The following is a 20,452-nucleotide window of genomic DNA, read 5'->3' as shown; positions in this document are numbered from 1 at the left end:
TCTGCTTTAGCTTCTGTCCACATTGTACTGCCTGAGTCTCCCCAAGCTCTCCTGCAACAGGGTGTCTTTGTCCCAGAGCTTTGGTCCCAGAGCATTTAAATGAAGCTCTCACTATATGTTCTTACCCTTTAGTTTTATAAGTTAATCCCTCTGATTCAGGATAATGCTGGCTTTCTTATTTCCAATCACACATTTCTTGAAAGCTATTTCCATTTTAAATAAGATCTAAATAAAAAGGAATAAGTAGTTAGTTGGTAGCTTGTTCTGTTTTTAAATTTCATAGTTTTCGTAGCAGACTCTAAACCATTATGAATTGTCATAATTTTACACACTGGAGTAGATAAGGCAGCCCAATTAATAATTGTTCTACTCCAATTACAGTGGAGTAGAACACAGCAGAGCATTGGAATATAAGCTCATCTAATGTAAAAAGGACTTAGGATTTCTATCAGTCCTTTCCTAAAGGTATCTGTTGGATTGATCTCAGCATCAGTTCCAGCCCACAGATATTAAGAGACTGGGGCGGAGAGAATGTCTGCTAAGGGTAGGAATGACGTTTGCCTATCAACCTCAGTAAGTGAAACTGAGGCAGAGAGTGTCGCTGCACAGTAAAGGCAAACTACTCTTCAAGAGCAGGCGGAACATCTTAGTCATCTTTGGATCTTCAGATCATGTTAAAGGTGGGCAGCAAACATTTGTGAGTTAAATATCAACATCAAAACAATTTAGATTTCCACCTCTACCACTATTTATATATCTATCTACACACATGCGTGCGCACACACACCCACACACACATACACACACTCTTATGTGTTGCCTTAGAACCAGTTTGGGACCGTTTTTTGTTGTTAATGTGTAAAATATAAAAATGACATGATATTTACAAGTGTGACACCACTTTAAGGATTTTGTGAATATTTTACATTAGTTGCTGTAGTTCTGTTTCCCACAGTTAAGTCATATCAGAATGCAGGTTGATGAAAGTGAGATCATTGTAGATCATTATAATTTAAATCTGCTTTAGTTTACTTACAAAACATATTTTACAACCATTGGTTTTTTAGTCTTTATTAGTAATTTCTTATAACATATTAGTGTGTTGGTAACCTTTGCTTCATAGGATCCAAGTCCTATTACTTATGTACCATTTGAGATATTAGACTTTTGCTCATTGGGAAAATAAGGTTCTATCCTACTTATTTTAACATTATTTTTAAGGTGGAACTTTATTAAGTTTCATATTTATTTTCTTTGATTTTGTATTTTACCTCTTTAAAGTAGACATATTGGTCTTAACAGTATTATAATGGATACGATAGGCTACTATATAGCCTAGAAATTTGACCTGATGTTATTTTCAGATTTTAAAATTCCACCCATTGCTTGTGTCTTAGGGTACAGGATTTCTGTAATAACCACTCAATTTCCATTAATTATTTAAGTTCATTAGCTACGTTAATAATCTATTAACATAAAAAGATCTTCTATCATTATGGTAAGCAGCTATAAATACAGGTTTTGTTCTGAGCCCTTAAGAATAATTTGAGTGGTTTTTGGTGACTAGAATCCTAATATATTGATCTTTGATGGATGCCCTTCTTCTCTGTTTTCTTTAAAGGTTATTTTGATAGCTCTTAGCACACTGTCCTGATCTGCAATGATAACCAGATTCTAACTTTTACTAGTCTGTTTAGACTAAAGTCAATTCCTAGAATGACCTGCAAGAGAATTCTAGCGACCATACTGAAACATTGATGGAACGTGCTCCTGATATTTTTGTATGTGTTAATAATTTTGACTCAGTCAAAATTTCAGAGCTGGAAGAAGCCTTGGGGGAGGGAGAGGGGGTTATCTGCACCCTTTTAAGAATCTGGTGCTCTCTTGAGCAGAGGATGTTTCTGAAGATGCAGGACTCTCAAGAATAGTAGATCTGGTCCTCATCTCTCGTTTCTCAGATGTAGAAATGTAGGCTCGGAAAGGCCTAAACCTACATAGTTTGCCTTTTAACCTTTAACTAAGTCACAAAATGTCCCCTTTGGAATTCATTTCTCTTTTTTCCCCTCATGGTATTCAGCTAGAGGTGAGAATAATTAATGTAACTATGCAGTGTATCTGAAAATTAAATAGAGAAAAACATGCAATACTGTGCTCTTTGTAGCATAGTTACTGATGGTACTACCAGATAGATGACACTCATAGATAATCATTGTGAGAAAAACTTGGTTACCTCTGTACTTTAGCCGTTTGTTCTATAAATATTTATTGAACATGGATATGGTCTTTGCTCTAAGGAAACTGACATCCTGCTGAGAGACAATAAACTAGTAAACAGAATACTGAGTATAGTGATAAGTTGTTATGCAGAGAGCTAAAATAAGACATTGAGATAGCAAGTTACGTTAAGTGGCCAAGGGAGGTCTTCTGAAGTTGTGGCATTTAAGTTGATGTCTATTGACCAGAAGCAGCCATTCAAGCCAAGATTCAGGGAAATTAACTTTCCAGGCAAGACTAGCTGTGTAGAAGCCTCGAGGCAAATATAGTGTTTACGGAATGGAAGATGGTCAGTGTGGCTAGAGAATTAGTGGATAAGGAGGAAAATGGTGAGAGACCGGGTAAGAAGGGGCAGATGAATAGGGCTTTGAAAGCCAGGTTAATGATGAGTTTGGAATTTATTCTAGGTGTGATTGGAAGCCATTGAAGATTTTTAAATGAGAGACACATGATCTGATTTACATTTCTTAAAGGTCACTCTACTTATGGAGCATGGGATGTAAGGGAGCAGGAGTGGAAGCAGGACAGCCAGTTAGGAGGCTGCTGTTGTGTTTTGTCAAGGTTTGGATTAGCTAGCAGTGCTAGCTAATGACAGTAGATAAAGGGGGGCCCATGTGGGATAGATTTTAGGCTTGGAGTTTAGAGAACTTACTGATAGATTGGGCAGAGGGAGAACAAGGAATCAAGGTTAATTCTGGACTTTTATCTTGAGGAACTGGATGAATGGGACCTTTACAGTGGTGGGGGAGAGTGTAGAGTTAGGTTCTGATGACATGATGTTTGAGACTTGGGCCATTAGGGGGAGATTTGCTGTGACGCTGGACTAGTATCTTATCTAGTATCTTTATAAAACTTTGCCCCTCTGTAAAATGAGGGTTTTAAACTAGGCATTCTTTACAGTTCCCTCTACCTTAAGAATTTTCTGAGCTGTGGGTTGATTTTAATGTGAGATATTCTGTGGGAGTCTAAGACCAGGTTTTATTAAAGGGAAATATTAAGGGCAAGTAAGCCCTGATGGGAGCCCAAGACTTGCTGGTATTTCCTAAGCTTCCTTTGTCACCACCTTTCTGTGGACTAGAACATGAATCTGGTTGATTTCCTTAAAGCCTTTTTGAACACTTTGCAAACTATTGAATCCATGTGACAGATAATGAGAGGTGAATCTTTAGTACAAGAATTGGCATGTTTATAGCATTTAACTCAACAAATATTTTTCATGTGCTTACCAAGTGTTGGGTGAGACTTGAAAGTCAGCTCTGGGCTCTGTTAGGTTAATGTGACTTTTGTTTTCTTTAATAGCAAAAGCAGACATGTGTCAGTTTAAATTCAACATCAATGTATTTGGTAAGCGGAGGCCTAAATAACACTGTTAATATTTGGGATTTAAAATCAAAAAGAGTTCATCGATCTCTTAAGGTAAGCAACTTTTTTTTTTTTTAATCCTTACAGAAATGGGTATCCCACAATGTGTTTATTAGTAATAGTTACCAAACTTTTAATTTTGAGCTTTTATGATAAAAATAAGCTGCTTCAGAATTGAAGTGAGGTTTGTTAGGGAAAAGAAAGATGCTGTGTAGCCAAAAACTTAATTTTTTTGGTTTATTTTTCCCTCCACATATGTTACTATATTGCTATATTGCTGGGGTTAAAACTTTTTCCTTATTTTTTCACTTTGGTCTGCTCTCGTGTGAGTGAACCACTTCATTTAAACAAAAATATGGTTTGTTGTCATTAGAAATCTTTTTAAGGCACTTTGAAATAATGAGAGTGGTTTTGGGATGACAGTATTTGGGGATATGGCTTCTTAGTTCTCTGTTACAGTTTGTATGTATGTATTTTCATCTTGGTAATGAAATGTTTCTAAAATAGTTTACTACTGACAGTTAGTGTTTCTTTAAATAGTTAGCTTTTTGCAGTTTCAGAAAATGAAAATAATCATCATGAAAGCCCCTGGTCGTGATTGTTTTTTTGGACTTCTGTCTTTTTAATATTTGGAAGTTCATTTATTAAATTATTTTTAATTTTTATGTCTTTTAAAAAAGTTTTAATATGCAAAATTTTAAACATTTTTATCTATACACACACATACCTATATACACAGAGAAAGAACTTCCTTTAACTCATCATCCATGTACTCATCACCTGATTTCAGTGATGATCAACTCATGGCCAGTATTGTTTTATTTATGTGCTTATCTACTCTCATCTTCAGACCTTCAGAGTATTTTGAAGCAAATACCAGAGATCATTATAATTTTATTACATATCTTAATGTCATTGAGTTAATTCTTACTAGAGAAATAGTATATAGAAGAATGGTTTTCTCTTAGCTAAGTTGAAATATAATCTTATGATTGCTGTTTAAAATATTACTTTGGAAGTTCATTATTTTTAAGTATTAACTAAACTTTGAAGAGTCTTCAGGAAAATTGAGAAGTTGCCAATAATGAGAATACTTAACTTTTATTGAATTCTTTGACATGCCAGCCACTGTGCTTAACATATTTATTCTATCTATTCTACAAACTCTGCAGAGCAGGTAGTATTATTCCTAAGTACAGATGGAGAAACTCCGACTCAGAGATGTTAAAGAACTTGTTCAATGTCAAGCAACTAGTAAGGGCAAAGATGAGAGGCACACTCAGCTATTATTCATTGTTTAATATTTTAAATTATGAAATAATTAAAGCTGTTTGGGGGATATACCTAGTATGAATAAAGAATATCTTAAAGAATTGAGAAGAGATTAGAAGTCTGTGGCCAATTTTGTCACACAGCATCACACGTTTTAGGAGCATCACTTATTCCCATCCCTCCTTACATGGCAGAATTCTACTCATTTTTCCATCCTCAGCTGAATGACTTATTTTCCACAGTTGAAATCAGGAAGACACACCTACCTCTTTACAAAGTCATAGAAATTGTATTGGACCCCACGTTATAATTTCTCAAATGGGAATGATGCACTATATGTCCACTCCTTCTTTTTCCTTTCTTATCAGATATTCTTTTCCTCAGGATGGCATTTGTTTGATTTAAAAAAGCAGTAAAATGTAAAGGCATTTCCCAGCATGCTTCAAGGACCATTTGAAAAAGTTGTAAAATAAGTGGAATATTATAGCTACTATTCTTGATATTACATTAATCTAATTACAAGATACAAAGGTTGGTTTGTTTATCTTATTAAGGTATGACATCAAACTGTTAAAAACTATGCTGATCACTATGCTCCTAGGCTAGATATCTCTTAATTTAATTTTGGAAAACATAGTCCTTGTGAACTCAGTTTGTTTAAAACTGAACAGTTTTATTTCCTCAAAGTGGATTCCGCTTTGGATTTGGGAGACAGTCGAGTATAATGAGAGGAAAATAAGCTTTGGAATATGACCTGGATTGAATCCTGGCTCTACCACTGGCAGTTCTGTGAGCTTGCACAGTTTCTTAACCTTAGTTAACTCAGCTATCAAATGGGGAAAATGGCCTTGCCTCCCATGATTTTTCTAAAGATTAATAATAATGTATAAAACTCCCAGCCTTAGTCAGTACTCAGCAGATGGAAGCAGCAGCCATCAAATCTCAAACATGCTTTGCTCATTCTGGCTTTGGGGCTTTTGTTTTTTGCTCTCTTCTATTTTGCAGTGTCAGTTTTCTTTCTCCTCCCCTAACTTACCTCTTATTACTTTTTTTAATGTTGAACTCAAGCTTTCTGTCTTCCATAAAGCTTCCTCTGTCAACTCAGTTCACAGTGATAACTCTCTTTCCTCTGACACTTTGCCTCTGCCACTCATTTAGCATTCATTCTGCCATTTGCATGTTCACTTAAATGTCCTGTCTTCTCAGTTGAACAGTAATATTCTCAAGGGCAGGGACTCTCATAATAATCAACTTGCAATAAATGTTACTTGTCAGTGGAAGTGAATTCTTTAAGGTAGACATAATGCCATTTCGAAAATTACCTTTCCCTTTTGTCTCTTGTTTCAGGGTGCTTGACCATTATTATGGTTATGAAAAATAAATCTTTGTTCCCTGAAAAGACTTGGTGTTAATCAGATAGTTTACTACTCACTTGAGTAATTTTTTGGGGGTTATTTGAGGAAAATGTTAAAGCATATATTAGATTGACAAATACATAATAGTTACAAAACATGAAATTTACAAAAAACCGTGAAAATACGCTGTTTGAAGGTTGTGTGGCACTGCATTTACTTTCATTTCTTTCATTCAGGATCATAAAGATGAAGTAACTTGTGTAACATACAATTGGAATGACTGCTACATTGCTTCTGGATCTCTCAGTGGTGAAATTAGTTTGCACAGTGTAACCACTAATTTATCTAGTACTCCTTTTGGCCATGGTAGTAACCAGGTACAGTATGGATTTATTCAAAATAAAGTTGATAAGATAGATTTTTAAATTATCTAACATAAGACAATGAATTTGAGTTTTTAAAATTGAGTATTTTAAATTTGCATGTAGCTCACTCAAACTTAGATAGCTGTTCTTTAATGGTAGTATGTAAAAGCTAATTCATACTAGATGATGGTGCTTACATGAGTTCGGTTATGCCACTGAATAGTCACATGCTCCTAGAACTTAACTTTGTATAAAAAATACAGATAATTGTTAATAGATTAAGCCCAAAACATGGATATTAATTATGACATTATAATTATAGAAGTGTTGCATAGCTTAATCTATGTCAGCTACAAGACAGATACTTATGTTCATAAATACTCTGTTTGGTGGACATGGAGTAATTGTATTGGGTTGGCAAAAAGTTCATTTGGTTAATGAATCCATTGTTCAATAAAGTTCTTGGTGAAAATGAAAAATGTCTTTTATTTTTACTTAAAACTGAATGAACTTTTTTGACTAACCCAATATTGAGGCACAGGGTAAATTGAGTTTTCTTTTTTGTTTGTTTCAAGTATGTGATAGTTAAAGTATCAAAGCATATTTGTGTATTTCAGGTTAATACAAGTATTTAGGGAAAATTTTTATAGAGGAAAATTAGTCAATTATTGATTTTTTTTCCTTTATAAAAAATTAGTCTATAAAATTCTTAAAAGAATAAATTCAGTTTCTCAAGAAATCTAATCCTTGGCTAACTTTCCATGAAATTCTCCACAGGAATTTCCAATGAGGTGAAACTTCTTTTAATCTTTTTATTGTAGTCACTTTGGCCATAAGTATTATTAGATAAAATATGCGAGCTCTTCAATTTTGAAAAGCATTAAAATCATTATTTGAATAGTATTTAGTGTTTAAGGAAAATTTAATGGATATTAAAAATGTACAGAAAAAAGTCTTTTCTCAGATTTCATATGTATTGAGGTAATAAAAGAGATGTACATATACATGATTTTATGGAAGAATGATGAAAAACAGTCTTATGGTGATCCAGAACAGAGAAGACTGTCTGATTGGGAATAAAATAGAGAAAATTGAAGGAGGGAGGATTTCATCTGGGTCTAAGGCTTATAAGTGATTTTGTTTTGTTTTGTTTTACTAGTATATAAACTGGTCTCTCACAGTTATTTGATTCTAGCTTGTATTAGGGTTAGCTCTTTACATGTCCACATTATAGTTGGAACCGTGTTTGTTTCTTTGTACTCAGCCATTGTCTAACTTTGTGCCTTATATGGAAAAGATCCTCAATAAATACATGAGTAGATGAATACATTTAATGATAACAAAGATCTTAATAGGCTAATAAAGAACTTTGGGAGAGGGATATTTTATATGGAGGAAATCATATGAAGAAAAACAAGGAGAAAGGAAAGCGTATGGGTTTTATATAGGGCTAATGTGAGAAAAAGATTAGAAAGGTAAGCAGGAACATAGTGTTGAAGTGGGACTTTGAATGCCAGACCAAAGTTTGGCTTTTATTTTGGAAGGCATTTAGGGAACTCAGAAGTTTTTGATTAGTTGAATATTAGAATCATAGAAACCCTGAACTGAGAAAAGCCTTTAGAGGTAATCTCACTTTCTGCATTTTATGGATGAGGATAAGTGATTTGCCACAGAGAATGTATTAATATTGTCATAAAAATAGGAAATAATATTTTGTTTTTGTAATTTTTTTGGTTATTTGTATTATGATAATGGAGACATAAAACCTAAGCCCACAGAAGTTGGAACTATTGGAAAAAAATTGTATCTAGTGTTCAGATGCCTTGCTTTTTAAAGAAATAGAGTAATCTTCTCCTTCTTCCTCTTTTCTCCTTCTTCTTTCTCTTCTTCTTCTTCTCTTCTTCCTCTTCTTCTCTTCCTCTTCCTCTTCCTCCTCCTCTCTCCTTTGGTATATTAGAAGCATGCTAAATTTAGATTTATAAATTCTGGGTTGACTTTTCAGTAACATAAATATTAGATCAGATACTACCATGTATATTCTTAGATTTCAGTTTTTATTGTATTTTGCTAGAGAGTTTTCTTATTAAAAGATGAAGGAATGGTCGTGAAAACATTAGGTTTGGTTATTGCTCTTGGCCTTATTGTGTGTAAAATCTTAAAGTTTAAAAAATTGAGATAACTTATATATAATAAAGTACGTATATCTTAAATACACAGCTTGATGAATTTTTATACATACATACACCTGTGTAACTACATACTACCAGAATCAAGATACAGAATCTTAATCCTTTCCAGTCACTACCTCATACTTCTTAAAAGAATTATATGTGTCTGGTTTCTCTTAGTCTTCATTATGTTTGCTTTGTTGCATGGAATAATAGTAGTTCATACTGTTTAACACTGTGTAGTATTCCATTATGTGGATGCGCCACAATTTATTTATCCATTCTACTGTTGATGGACACATGAACTGTTTCCAGTTTGTAGCTATTGTGAGAAAGCTACTATGAATATTCTTATATGTCTTTTTATGGATATATGTTTTCATTTCTCTTGAGTAAATACTCAGGAGTGAAATTGCTGGGTCTTAGGCTAGGCATCAATTTTTACTTTATTAAAAATTGCCAAAAAGGTTTTAAAGTCCTTGTGCTATTGTATACTTCTCCCAGCACTGTATGTGAGATCCAGTTGCTCCACGTTTTTGCTCATAACAAATATTGTCTATCTTATTGACTTTAACCACTTTGATGGTTGTGTAGTTGTGTCTCATTGTGGTTTTAATTTGCATTTTTCTGTGTTGAATGAGTTGGCACGCTTTTATGTACTGTGAGGTCACTGTTCAAGTCTGTTTATCCTTTTTGTTTGGGGTTATTTCTGTTTTTCTGATTGATTTATAGTTTATTCTGTATTCCAGATGGAGTCATCTTTTGGGTATACACGTTGCATATATCTTCCTTTAGCCTACGGCTTGCCTTTCCACTCTCTTAATGCCTTTAAAAAAAAATGAACAGAAGTTCTTAAATTTATGTCTGTTACGCTCCATTTCAAATTAATTTTTGTATATGGTGTGAGATGGGGTTCATCTTTCCATACAGGTATATAGTTATGCCAACATTATTTATTACAAAGGCCATCCGATTGCCACTGGGGTGAGTGTAGGTGGTGAGAGGGTTCAGAGAGCATTCAGGCAGTGGTTATCACCTTGTAGAATTCTTACCACCATTTATTGTGTTTCAAGTACAGTGATCATTGCTTTATATTACATTTTCTCATTTATTCTTTGCTACTCACTTGTGAGGTGTAGGTTATTCTCATTTTACAAGTGAGAAAACTGAGATTCCAGGACTTTCTGATCACAAGATTCTTAACTGACTGATCTGAAGGTCGACTCTTGAAGAGTGGTAGCATTGTTTCCTTTTGAATCTCTTTCTAGCTCAGAGGCAGCTGAGTGTATAAGGATTTGAGGATCCAGACTTCTGGAAACTTTGCAGTATTCTCTTGTCACTTTGTGCAGGAGTCCAACATTTATTCTTATCTCTTCTTCGCATGAAAAAAATTTTTTTAAATTCTAGGTGACAGGTTGCTGTATTGTTGATTTTCAAAGGATTTTTTTCATTGATTACTTTGCATGGCAAAACTGAATATATCTTCTAGTTTAGGAAAACAGTAATGCTCAAAGCTTATCTCTTGTGCAAGGTCAGATGAACCAGAACCTAGATTTTCACGTTCTTGCTGCCTCTTGCTTGGGCAGTTGGCATCTCTATAAGCTTTTTTGGTATCGCTTTACATTGTAAATCCCACATTTATTTGGAGAGCTAGCTGTGTGAGCCTGGGCAAGTGACTTAACTCTCAAGCCTCCTTTTCCTTAACTGTCAAGTGAGAATGAAAGTATACTTTCAACAGGGTTTTGTTTGGTTTTGGTGTTTTTTGGTTTTTTTTGTTTTTTGTCTAGATGAGATGCTAACATAGTTCCTAACATGTGGAGATTAGGGAACTTTAGTGTGAACTTTTAATGAATAATCATATTAATTTACTAAAATAGCTTTTGTGATTTACTTCTGCAAACTGGTTTGAACATCTTTAGGTTTAATGTGTTCCCTCCAAACCCCTGCTAATTAACCAATTGTAACTTGACCTCAGTAATCATATTTCGTGTTTTAGAGCAACTTAGAATAAGGAGAGCATTAAAGAAGGTGAAGAAATCGAACTGGAGTGTGTTGGTTTTTTTCCCTTTTCCTGGAACAAATGTTTATATATTTTTCGTGTACTATATTATTTCATTTTTCTCTACAGCATTAAAGCAGAGTGCCATGGGTTAGGAAATACCACTTGGCCTCTTTGTATGTAAGTATGCAGTCTCAGTTTTCTTAGTAAAGAAAGTCACAGCTATGATTTTGTATACTTAATGTTTCCATTTTACAGGCAGCATAATTGAAATCTGTGGAGGTTTTATTTTTATTAAAATTCCTCACAATTCATTTATGATTTCAAGTATATTAAATATTCATTTTTTAAATTTAAACAATGTTCATAAAAATTTCAAGTCTGTCTAAAAATTGACATAATTCAATTCCAATACACTGTCACCCAGCCCATTTTCTACACTGACAGTTTTACTATAAGGTTTGGGTTTTTGAGAAAAATAGTAGGTAGGGCACATATAATGATTAAATTAAAATTTTCTATTTTTGTTTCCGTGAACAATCAAGAATTTGAAATCTTTAAAAATCATCAAATTGATTTCTTAGCAAAAATGACAAAACCATGGAGTCTCACTGAATCTGCATTATAGTGAATTTCATATTGGAAATGAGATTGCCTGAATATATTGAGAATCTTACTTTGAAGTGTCTGAGCTGAATTGAAGCTATTAGTTTTTTGTGGATCGCAGCGTCTGTCTGCAGGGGAGAAAGAGCCTTACTGCTTCTGCAGAGCTGCCAGGGCTGACAGACTCCTTAGAATATAATTGCAAGTCGCTCTTTGGCAAGTCCAGCAGCTTAGGCTCACAAATAGGTTAACCTGTGTTGCCTTTCTCAGACTGCAGCCTTTTTGAGAGCAGTTAAAAAGTGGATCTATTTTATTGATTTCTTAGATTTAAAAGTGATTTTTAAATGCAATGTCTGTGAGATTTTAAATACAGCATTTTTCAGTGTATGTTAAATAAGTCCATTTTCTTCAGTTAAATTTTTGACATTTTAGGTATAGCTTTTGTAAGTATTAATAAGCCTTATGAGTATGGAGAGCTGGTAAATAATTATTAATTACATTTTAAAAATAATTATTTTATCAAGAATGAATTTAATTCCAGTTTAGTTAACTTGGTTGACTGGTTTTGTTTATACCTGAACTTTGGCACTCAAAAAGTTTGACTGACTACAAAGCTTTATATCAAGAATAGTGGTTTCCTTTTATGTTATATGGGAATGTTGGTATACAGTTGTATACTATGGTATAATATGTTCTTGATTCTCTTTATATATTTCTTTAGTATTTGTATACTTTTCTAGCCTTTATATTATGTTTTTGAGCAGTTTTATGATTGACGTGTTGGCAAAAAATAAACTTCCATATGTTTATACATTCTTAAAGTATAATTTTTCCTTTTGTTCTTCTCTTCTACATTTTAATAGGAAGTGATTTGAAGAATGTTTTCTTGCAGTTTCTCTGTATAGCTCTGTCTTCCTTCCATAAAGTTATAATCTTTCTTTTGGTCCAATCTTGTCTTCTGCTTTTTCTTATTAGTGTTCTGTCCCAGGTATTCTCATATTGCTAGTCTTCATAGCTATAATTTTTAATGGCTACATAATATTCCATTGTTCAAATGCCACAGCGTATTTAAACATTTCTGTACTTTAGGTGTTTTCCAAATTTTTATAATCACGAGTAACATATATTAATATTGTTTCCATAAGTGTATGTTTTCTGCTTTGACTTTTTCTTTGAGATTACAAATTCTCTTTCACCGTAACTCAGTAGCAGCAGGCTCACATTTTCTTTCCTTGAGGAGTTCAAGTGTGTTACTCTATCATTTTTGGTCTCAAATATCTGATGATAATTTAAGTATTTTTTTCTTATAACTCACTTGTTCTTTTTCCCTGTATGTCCAAAAGATTTTTTTTTCCTTTAAAATTCAGTAATTTTACTAGACTGTGTCTTGGTGTTGGTCATTCTGTATTGTTATTCATAGGTACATGGTATGCTCAATTAACATGTAGTTTCAAATCTTTTCTTCTTTCAGGAAGTTTTCTTGAATTATAGTTTTTAGTATTTGATATTTTCTTTATCTCTGTTTTTTTCCTTGTTGTATCTTCTTATCTTCAGTGATTTACTACTGTCTCTCAAATCATTTTTAACTTTTTCCTTATTTTTGACTTTTAAAAAGTCTTTCCTTTTGACCTATCTTTACAGTATTATTTTTTGTATTTATTCATTCTGTATTCCTTTTACCTTTAATGAAGGCTACATAATGTAGCCTTCATTTTTAAAAGGATTAAAATCTCTAATTGTTTTCCAAGTTCTGACATCTCATTTCTGAGTTTTCTAATTCTGATTTATGTTGTTTTTTAAGGTCTTGTATCATTTTATTATCTTTCTGGTCATCTGTTGAGAATGTCTTTCTTCTTGTTCTCATAATAACTTTGTATGGGATTTATCTGTGAAGTCAGTTTCCCTGAACTCCTAGACAGAGATGGAGTTTAGAGGGTATCTTTTCTAACTTTTCTGAGGTTGCTTGGCTTTGTGCTACTCCTGTACTTGTATGTGAATTTTCACTTTCCTTCAACTATATTGACTCCATCCCATTCAGTTTGTTTCCACTCTTAGTAGTGTCTTCTCAGTATGGTGCCCTGACCTGGGAAGGAGATACCTTGGCTGGACAGTTTTGGGAGTTCATTGGAGCTAAACTGCTCTAGCCCTTCAGACCTTTCTGCAAACCTCTTGCACAGAACCACTAATGCACTGGATATTCCTGGTCTAGCTGATGTTGTCAATTGGTCCCCATGCTTTCCTGTGAATACCTTTTGGCTATTTGGGGCTTTTCCTGTTCGTAGATCTGTCTCAGTCCCTGTTTCCTTCTGCTTCCTCTTGCACAGATACTAATACTATGAAGGACTATGGCTGTTAAATGTTTGACTTACTAGTGTGTATTTTGGGGCTCATGGGGATACTTGATAGTCTAGTTTTGTTGTAAATGTTTTCATGGGGTTTTAGTTTTGCTATTTGGTTTGCTATCTATCTGTAAAACACACACACACATACGCACACACTCACATACTTCTACTCACTGTGCTGGGATTCCCCAAGACCAAGTTTGATGTTTCACTAGGAGGACTCACAGGACTCAACATGTAGTCATACACATGGCTATGATTTATTACAGTGAAAGGATACAAAGCAAAATCAGCAAAGGGAAAAAGGTGCATTGGGTGAAGTCCCAAGGAAGCCAAGTATAAGCTTCCAAGAGTGTTATCTCAGTGGAGAGGATGTACTTAATTTCCCCAGCATCAAATTGTGACAACATGTATGGAACATTGTCTACAGGGAAGCTTGTTAGAGACTCACTGGCCAGGGACTTTGTTGGAGGTTGGTTACCTAGGCACCCTCTACCTAGCATGTACCGAAATTCCAAACTCTACTAAGGAAAGCAGGTGTTCAGCCATGGTTCAGCCATAAACCATATCTTTTGCACAAACAGTTTAGGCACGGTGAGCCACTCTTATCAGTCAGTGAGCCACTCTCTTCAGCTGGGGTGGTGGGAACCCTCCAAAAATCCAAGTTCCAAGACTCCAGCCAAGGGCCAATCTTGAAAGCAGGACTTTCTAAAGATAAGCAGTCTCAGGCCTGCTTTTGCACACATACACACAAAAATGGGGGGATTCAGGGAGATTAAAAAACTCTGCCACCATCATAACCTCTGTCTTCTCAGAGCCCTCCAGTTACAAGGACTTTAAGCAAGACAGAATTATGTTCAGATTTCCAGTTTTGAAGAGGTTATTGCTGCAGTAGTGTGAAGGATGGATAACAAGCCATTGAGAATGGAAATGGGCAGTAGCTCAGGTGACAGATGATTGGTGCTTGAAATAAGACACTGGGAATGAAGAAGAGGGAGGAATGGAGTTGAACGGATACTGTATGTTTACAAGTGTATGTATGTATGTTTGTATATGTACATGCATATATATATATTGTCATATATGTATCAGAGACTATAAAGCTATAAGAATGTGAATGTACATTCCTATCTCTGAAGGGGAGGCTTTTCTAAGTGTAGGAACAACGTCATAAGTCATGGGACAAGTTTGATGTATTTAAGTACATAAAAATCTAAAATCTGACAAAAAGCAAGACGATAAAAATCAACAAAGTTGAAAAGAAAATGGGGAAAATATTTATGTCTATGAGAGCATTAATGTCCTTATTATATTAAGATCAATTGCAAATTAGTATTTTAAAAATCTTAATAGCCCAATAGAAAATAAGCAAAATAGATTAATGGGCAATTCACAAAAGAAGGAAGACAAATGGTTACTTAGCATTTTTCAACCGAGAACCTTTAAAGCGTGAACAACAATAAAATACAAATTCTTTTATAAAGTAGCAATTTTTAAAAATAATAGTAGTCAGGGTACTTGGAAATTGGAAATAACCTAAGTGTCCATCATTAGATTATTTAGATAAATTGATATACTCGTACATTCATATATTATCCAGCTATTAAAATCATGTAGTAGAAGATATTAATAGCACAACTAACTTTATAATAATAAAATATGGTCCCAAGTTTGCTGTTGGTACTTTACTCAAACGCAAACATACACATACACAGAAAAATACTTAAAGGATATCCTCCAAATTATTAACCAGTTTTTCTCTAGGTGGTAGGATTATGGATGGTTTTTCTTTTCCTTTTTGTGATTTTTTTTTAAAGAAACATTTCCAAATATTTATAGCAGGCATCAGCAAATTATGACCTATAGGCTGACTGTTATTTTTCCTAGAAATATCTTGAATATGGAACAAGATAGGGACTTAACAAATGCTGTTGATACTAAAATGAGTTAATACTTATTTTAAATATAATTTAGATAAACATTTCATTTATCCAGGATCATTAGATATTCTCTTGATATTCTAAATAGATGATGATTTAATAGATGTAGAAAGTTCAGAAATGAAGGTCTGTTATCAAAGAGATAGAGGTGAGTTATTGACAGAAACCAGTGTGGCTACGTAAGGGTCTTTTAAAAACTTATATGTAAAAGATGCTCAAATGTATGGTACATGAATGAATGTGTGAGTCATGAACCTGTCAGAATAGTAGCAACACCTACTATGTACCTGGCTTTTTGCAGAAATGCTATTTAATCCTTAAAGTAACCTTGACAGGCAAACAAAAGTGTTTTCTATGTTGTTCACGAGAACACTGAGGCTTGGAGAGTTTAAGAAGTTTTTACTGAAGTCATACAGAGTTTGGCTCTACTTGAACGCAGGTTCATCCGAGAGGAAGATTTATGGTTATCTTTAGTCTTGTTTTTCTTCTCTAAATGAGTTGCCATATAGGTCCACAGAATTTGAGGCAATATATGGAATTTAGGTTTTGACTTAAGAAATTCATTTTAAATTATTAAGTTTTACAGTGGTCCCTCCTTATCTGTGGGCGGTGCGTTCCAAGACCCCCAGTGCATGCCTGAAACTGCAGTTAGTACCGAACCCTGTATATACTATGTGCTTTTCTACACATGCATACCTATAATAAAATTTAATTTATGAATTAGGCACAGTAAGAGATTAACAACAATAATAAAATAGAACAATTATAACAATATACTGTAATAAAAGTTTAGTGAATGTGGTCTCTCTCTCTCTCTCAAAATATCTTACTCTACAAATTTAACGCCATTTCCATCCTAACTAAGCATTTATCACACACTGTGGCTATAACTCACAGTTTGAGGTGCACAGCAAAACTAGCATTAATTTCTTTATCCTTCCTCATAATTTCACGGTTAGAAGATTCATTCTTACCATAGTTTTTTTTCTTTTCTTATTATGATTAAGTTGAGAACTTTTACCTTTTCACTTAATGGAAGCACTGCACCCAGCTTCTCTTTGGCATATCTGAATCGCCAATATCATTAGTGTTGCACTTTGGAGCCATTATTAAGGTTACTTGAACACAAGCACTGCAATACCTTGATAGTTGATTTGACAGCTGAGATGCCTACTAAGTGACTAATGGGCAGGATACCCTGGACAAAGGGATGATTCACATCCTGGCAGACTGGAGTGAGATTTCATCATGCTACTTAGTGCTTAATTTAATATTTTTGAATTGTTTATTGCTGGAATTTTCCATTTAATATTTTTGGACTGTGGTTGACCACGGTACGTACCTGAAACCATGGAAAGTGAGGTTGTGGACAAGGTAGGGACTACTGTATATAAAACGGTAAGCTCCTTGTTCCCTGCTGTATTCAAGCAGATTCTGGATGGCCCGTATTTTAAGGATGTTTTAGCAAATTACTACTGTGCCTAAGAGGTTGAACTTTATGAACTTGGGGTATCTAGAAGGTCTATGATTTTATGGTGATGTTTTGTTTTTAATGTTCTGCTTGTGCATTTTATCCAAATTTAGATTATGTGAAGGGCTATAACTATATGAACTCTTAAAATGCTACAGAAGTCTTTTACAAATTAATATTTTGCTTATGTTTAGGTAGGTTGATATATGACTCTGCAAACATTATAATTCACTAAGGCTCTATATCTTTTATATAGTCAAGGTCCATGTAGTTTATTTTTTCTTGAGTGTAGACCAGAGGAAAGATTTGTCTATTCAAATGGATATGCTTTTCCTCAACAAAAATGGAAAATATAAACCAAAATTTTGTTTGTACTTTAGCCATGTGAAAATGAGGAGCCCAATTTCATGGTTGACCGTAGTGATTATCTTACCTGAGGTGTCGGGTTACAAATACTCGTTTCCTTAGACAGAATTTGTGTTATGTTATTCCTAAATATTTTGTTGTTGTTGAGGGCTAATACTTACTATTTTGAAACATCTTAGAAGTAGAATATGAGTTTTTTAATATATAAAAGCTAGTGGTTTTAAATCTTTTTGGAATGCGATAGATTAGATAGAACAAACAAAAAGCCCTCAGGTTTGACTTTTGTTCTGTGGCAGTTTTATCTGGGACCTATATGTGTAGTTGATACCTGCCATCTAGAACATGATTCATTGCTTGACTCCGGACTGTAACTAAACTGTTTGAAGGTGTCTTATAGCTAGTTTCCCACTCTTGTGGATTCTACTTAATATTCATTTCTATACTTACATTGCTATTTCTGTGGGGGGGGAAAATAGCTTAAATGTAAAATACTTAATTCTCAGCACGATAAATGATAATATCAGTCAAGTTTGAAAGCAACATTTTAGTAAAAGTAGATAAAATTCATCCAGTTTTAATCTACGACCTGTTTACTCAAACTGGATCTTTGTATATTCTTGTCCAGCAGAAACTAGAAAGAATGTCTCCACTGCCTCTAGAGATGAGTGTTTTAGAGAAAGGCTAGCGTTGCCCTCAGGCCAAAGCTTTTGAAAGAATGGGTATATAGTCCATCCCCAGTCTAGAGTGTTGCCAATTCCCCTTTGTGTTTTAATTTTTTATTGTGCTTCAAGTGTTGAATTGCCAGCACATCAGTTTCAAGCATATCCAGATATCAAAAATATATACTGAAAACAAATGCAAAATATTACTGCTTATTCTCTACCAGCGTTCCCTTATACTTATTCATGATTTGACTGTGACTGGGCCTTTTATTTAGGTGGAATGTTCTAATCCTGTTGAATTAATGTAGTTTACCTCAATATATTGTATTTTTCTTCTGAAAAAGAGGTGACTGAGGTAACTCTACTCCAACATAATAAAATCGTGACAAATATTCACTTACTAGAATTAAGATGTCTTAGGGTCATCTTATAGCCCACTAAATGATTTTATGGTTGTCATGATTGAAACCTGTTATGCGATAAACCAGAGAAGTTCTAAATCCCTTGTGAATAATGTGGTTGGCCATATTTATACTTTATATAAAATGTTCTTATGTATGCTTACAATTCCGTAAAATTTATTTTTATTTTCATAGTCTGTTCGGCGCTTGAAGTATTCCTTGTTTAAGAAGTCGCTACTGGGCAGTGTTTCGGATAATGGAATAGTAACTCTCTGGGATGTGAATAGTCAGAGTCCATACCATAACTTTGACAGTACACATAAAGCTCCAGGTTCAGGCATCTGTTTTTCTCCTGTCAATGAATTGCTATTTGTAACTATAGGCTTGGATAAAAGAATCATTCTCTATGACACTTCAAGTAAGAAGTAAGTATAACATGCTCATTTCTTAATTTAGTAACAAATAATTCTTTCATTAGCAGCCATATTTGTGATTTGTATAGACCTCTGATTAATGTTAGAAGATGTAAAGTTTGTGTATTTGTTATCTAATAAGGTAGAATTTTCTTTTTTTTCCCATGCAGAAAAAACTAGATGAGATGTGGGTGTTCTTTAGAGCAGCGGTCCCCAACCTTCTTGGCACCAGGGACCGGTTTTGTGGACGGGGTGGGATGGGGTGGGGGTTGGGGAGATGGCTTAGGCCATAATGCGAGTGCAGAGCAGCAGACGAAGCTTTGCTCACTCGCCCTCAGTCCGCTCACTTCCTACTGTGTGCAGCGCCGGCCGCGGACCCGAGCCCGTCCGTGGCCTGGGGGTTGGGGACCCCTGCTTTAGAGTACTTCTGGATGATGAATGTTGAGGGGTAGCATGTTAATGATTTCACATCTTTATTTTAGCATGCATGCATATCACTCTTTTTCAGAATACAACTAAATTTGTATATTTTTAAAGCAATATGATTAATTTGCTTTAAAATTAATTCATTATCTAGAGCAGGGTTTCTAAACTGTTGACATTTTGGGCTGGATAGTTCTTGGTTGTGGGGAGCTGTCCTGAGCATTGTAGGATATTCAGCAGCATCCCTGGCCTCTACTTACTAGATGTCAGTAGCACTCCCCAAATTAAAAGTAGTAAAATTACCCCCAGTTGAGAACCACTGATATAGAGCTAAAGGGTACATAATTCTCTAAGTACCTAGGTCTGTTATGCCTTCTTGTTCTTCTTACAGTTATAAGTGTGCTTGGTTAGCTTAAAAAACAAAAAAAAGACTGCAAGAGGTGTATTCAAGGCACCTAACAATATCTAATGATCATGTGAAAGGAAGTGGCATTATTATAATGTTACTGCTAGGGAAGGACCTACTGTGAGCCCCTTTTTAAAGTTTACTGTTACTTATTTTACTCTTCTTTTTTTTTTTTTATTCTTTTCTTTTTGAACTAATTTACCGAGAACCCTAACAGTAAACCATTCCTCTCGTATACCTGACACTCCAGCAAGGAGTTCAGCTTCAGCAGATCAGTATCCATACTTCTGTATTAGCTTCTGGGAGGATTAAACCTCATGCATCCTTTTAGCTTTTGGGTCAAGAGATGCATAACCAAGAGCAAAGTAGCAGCTGCTTCCTTGTCAAAGGTCATAATCCTCTTGAGGCCTAAGCAGGTCACTAAATGGAAAGGGGGTACTTAGAGCCTCCTTAACCCTGAGGCTATAGAGCCCTTATTTGTGGAGTAACATGCAGGAATTCTATCACGTTCACTGCCAAAATAAGAATTACTCAAAGAAATAGGTCCTGTTTCTAGAAGATATAGAACGTATTGCATCTATTGGAAGTGAATAGAAAAATAGGTTGGAGTGCTTAGCAGTTCCTTTACAT

The 20,452-nt window shown here is 34.5% G+C and overlaps 1 protein-coding gene across 1 annotated transcript in view; it reads left to right on the top strand.

Annotated features, from left to right (window-relative positions):
• Window positions 1–20,452, top strand: part of NEDD1 (NEDD1 gamma-tubulin ring complex targeting factor) — a 44,541-nt gene that overhangs the window by 6,044 nt on the left and 18,045 nt on the right. The window contains exons 4-6 of the mRNA XM_065887281.1: window positions 3,574–3,690; window positions 6,500–6,640; window positions 18,776–19,005. Coding sequence (XP_065743353.1) covers window positions 3,574–3,690; window positions 6,500–6,640; window positions 18,776–19,005 — 488 coding nt within the window. The remainder of the gene's footprint in view (window positions 1–3,573; window positions 3,691–6,499; window positions 6,641–18,775; window positions 19,006–20,452) is intronic.

This window comes from Phocoena phocoena, chromosome 11 (assembly GCF_963924675.1).
Source record: "Phocoena phocoena chromosome 11, mPhoPho1.1, whole genome shotgun sequence".
Lineage (NCBI taxonomy): Eukaryota > Metazoa > Chordata > Mammalia > Artiodactyla > Phocoenidae > Phocoena > Phocoena phocoena.
Note: the sequence above shows the minus strand (reverse complement) of the source record. Positions and strands in the feature narration are given on the sequence as shown.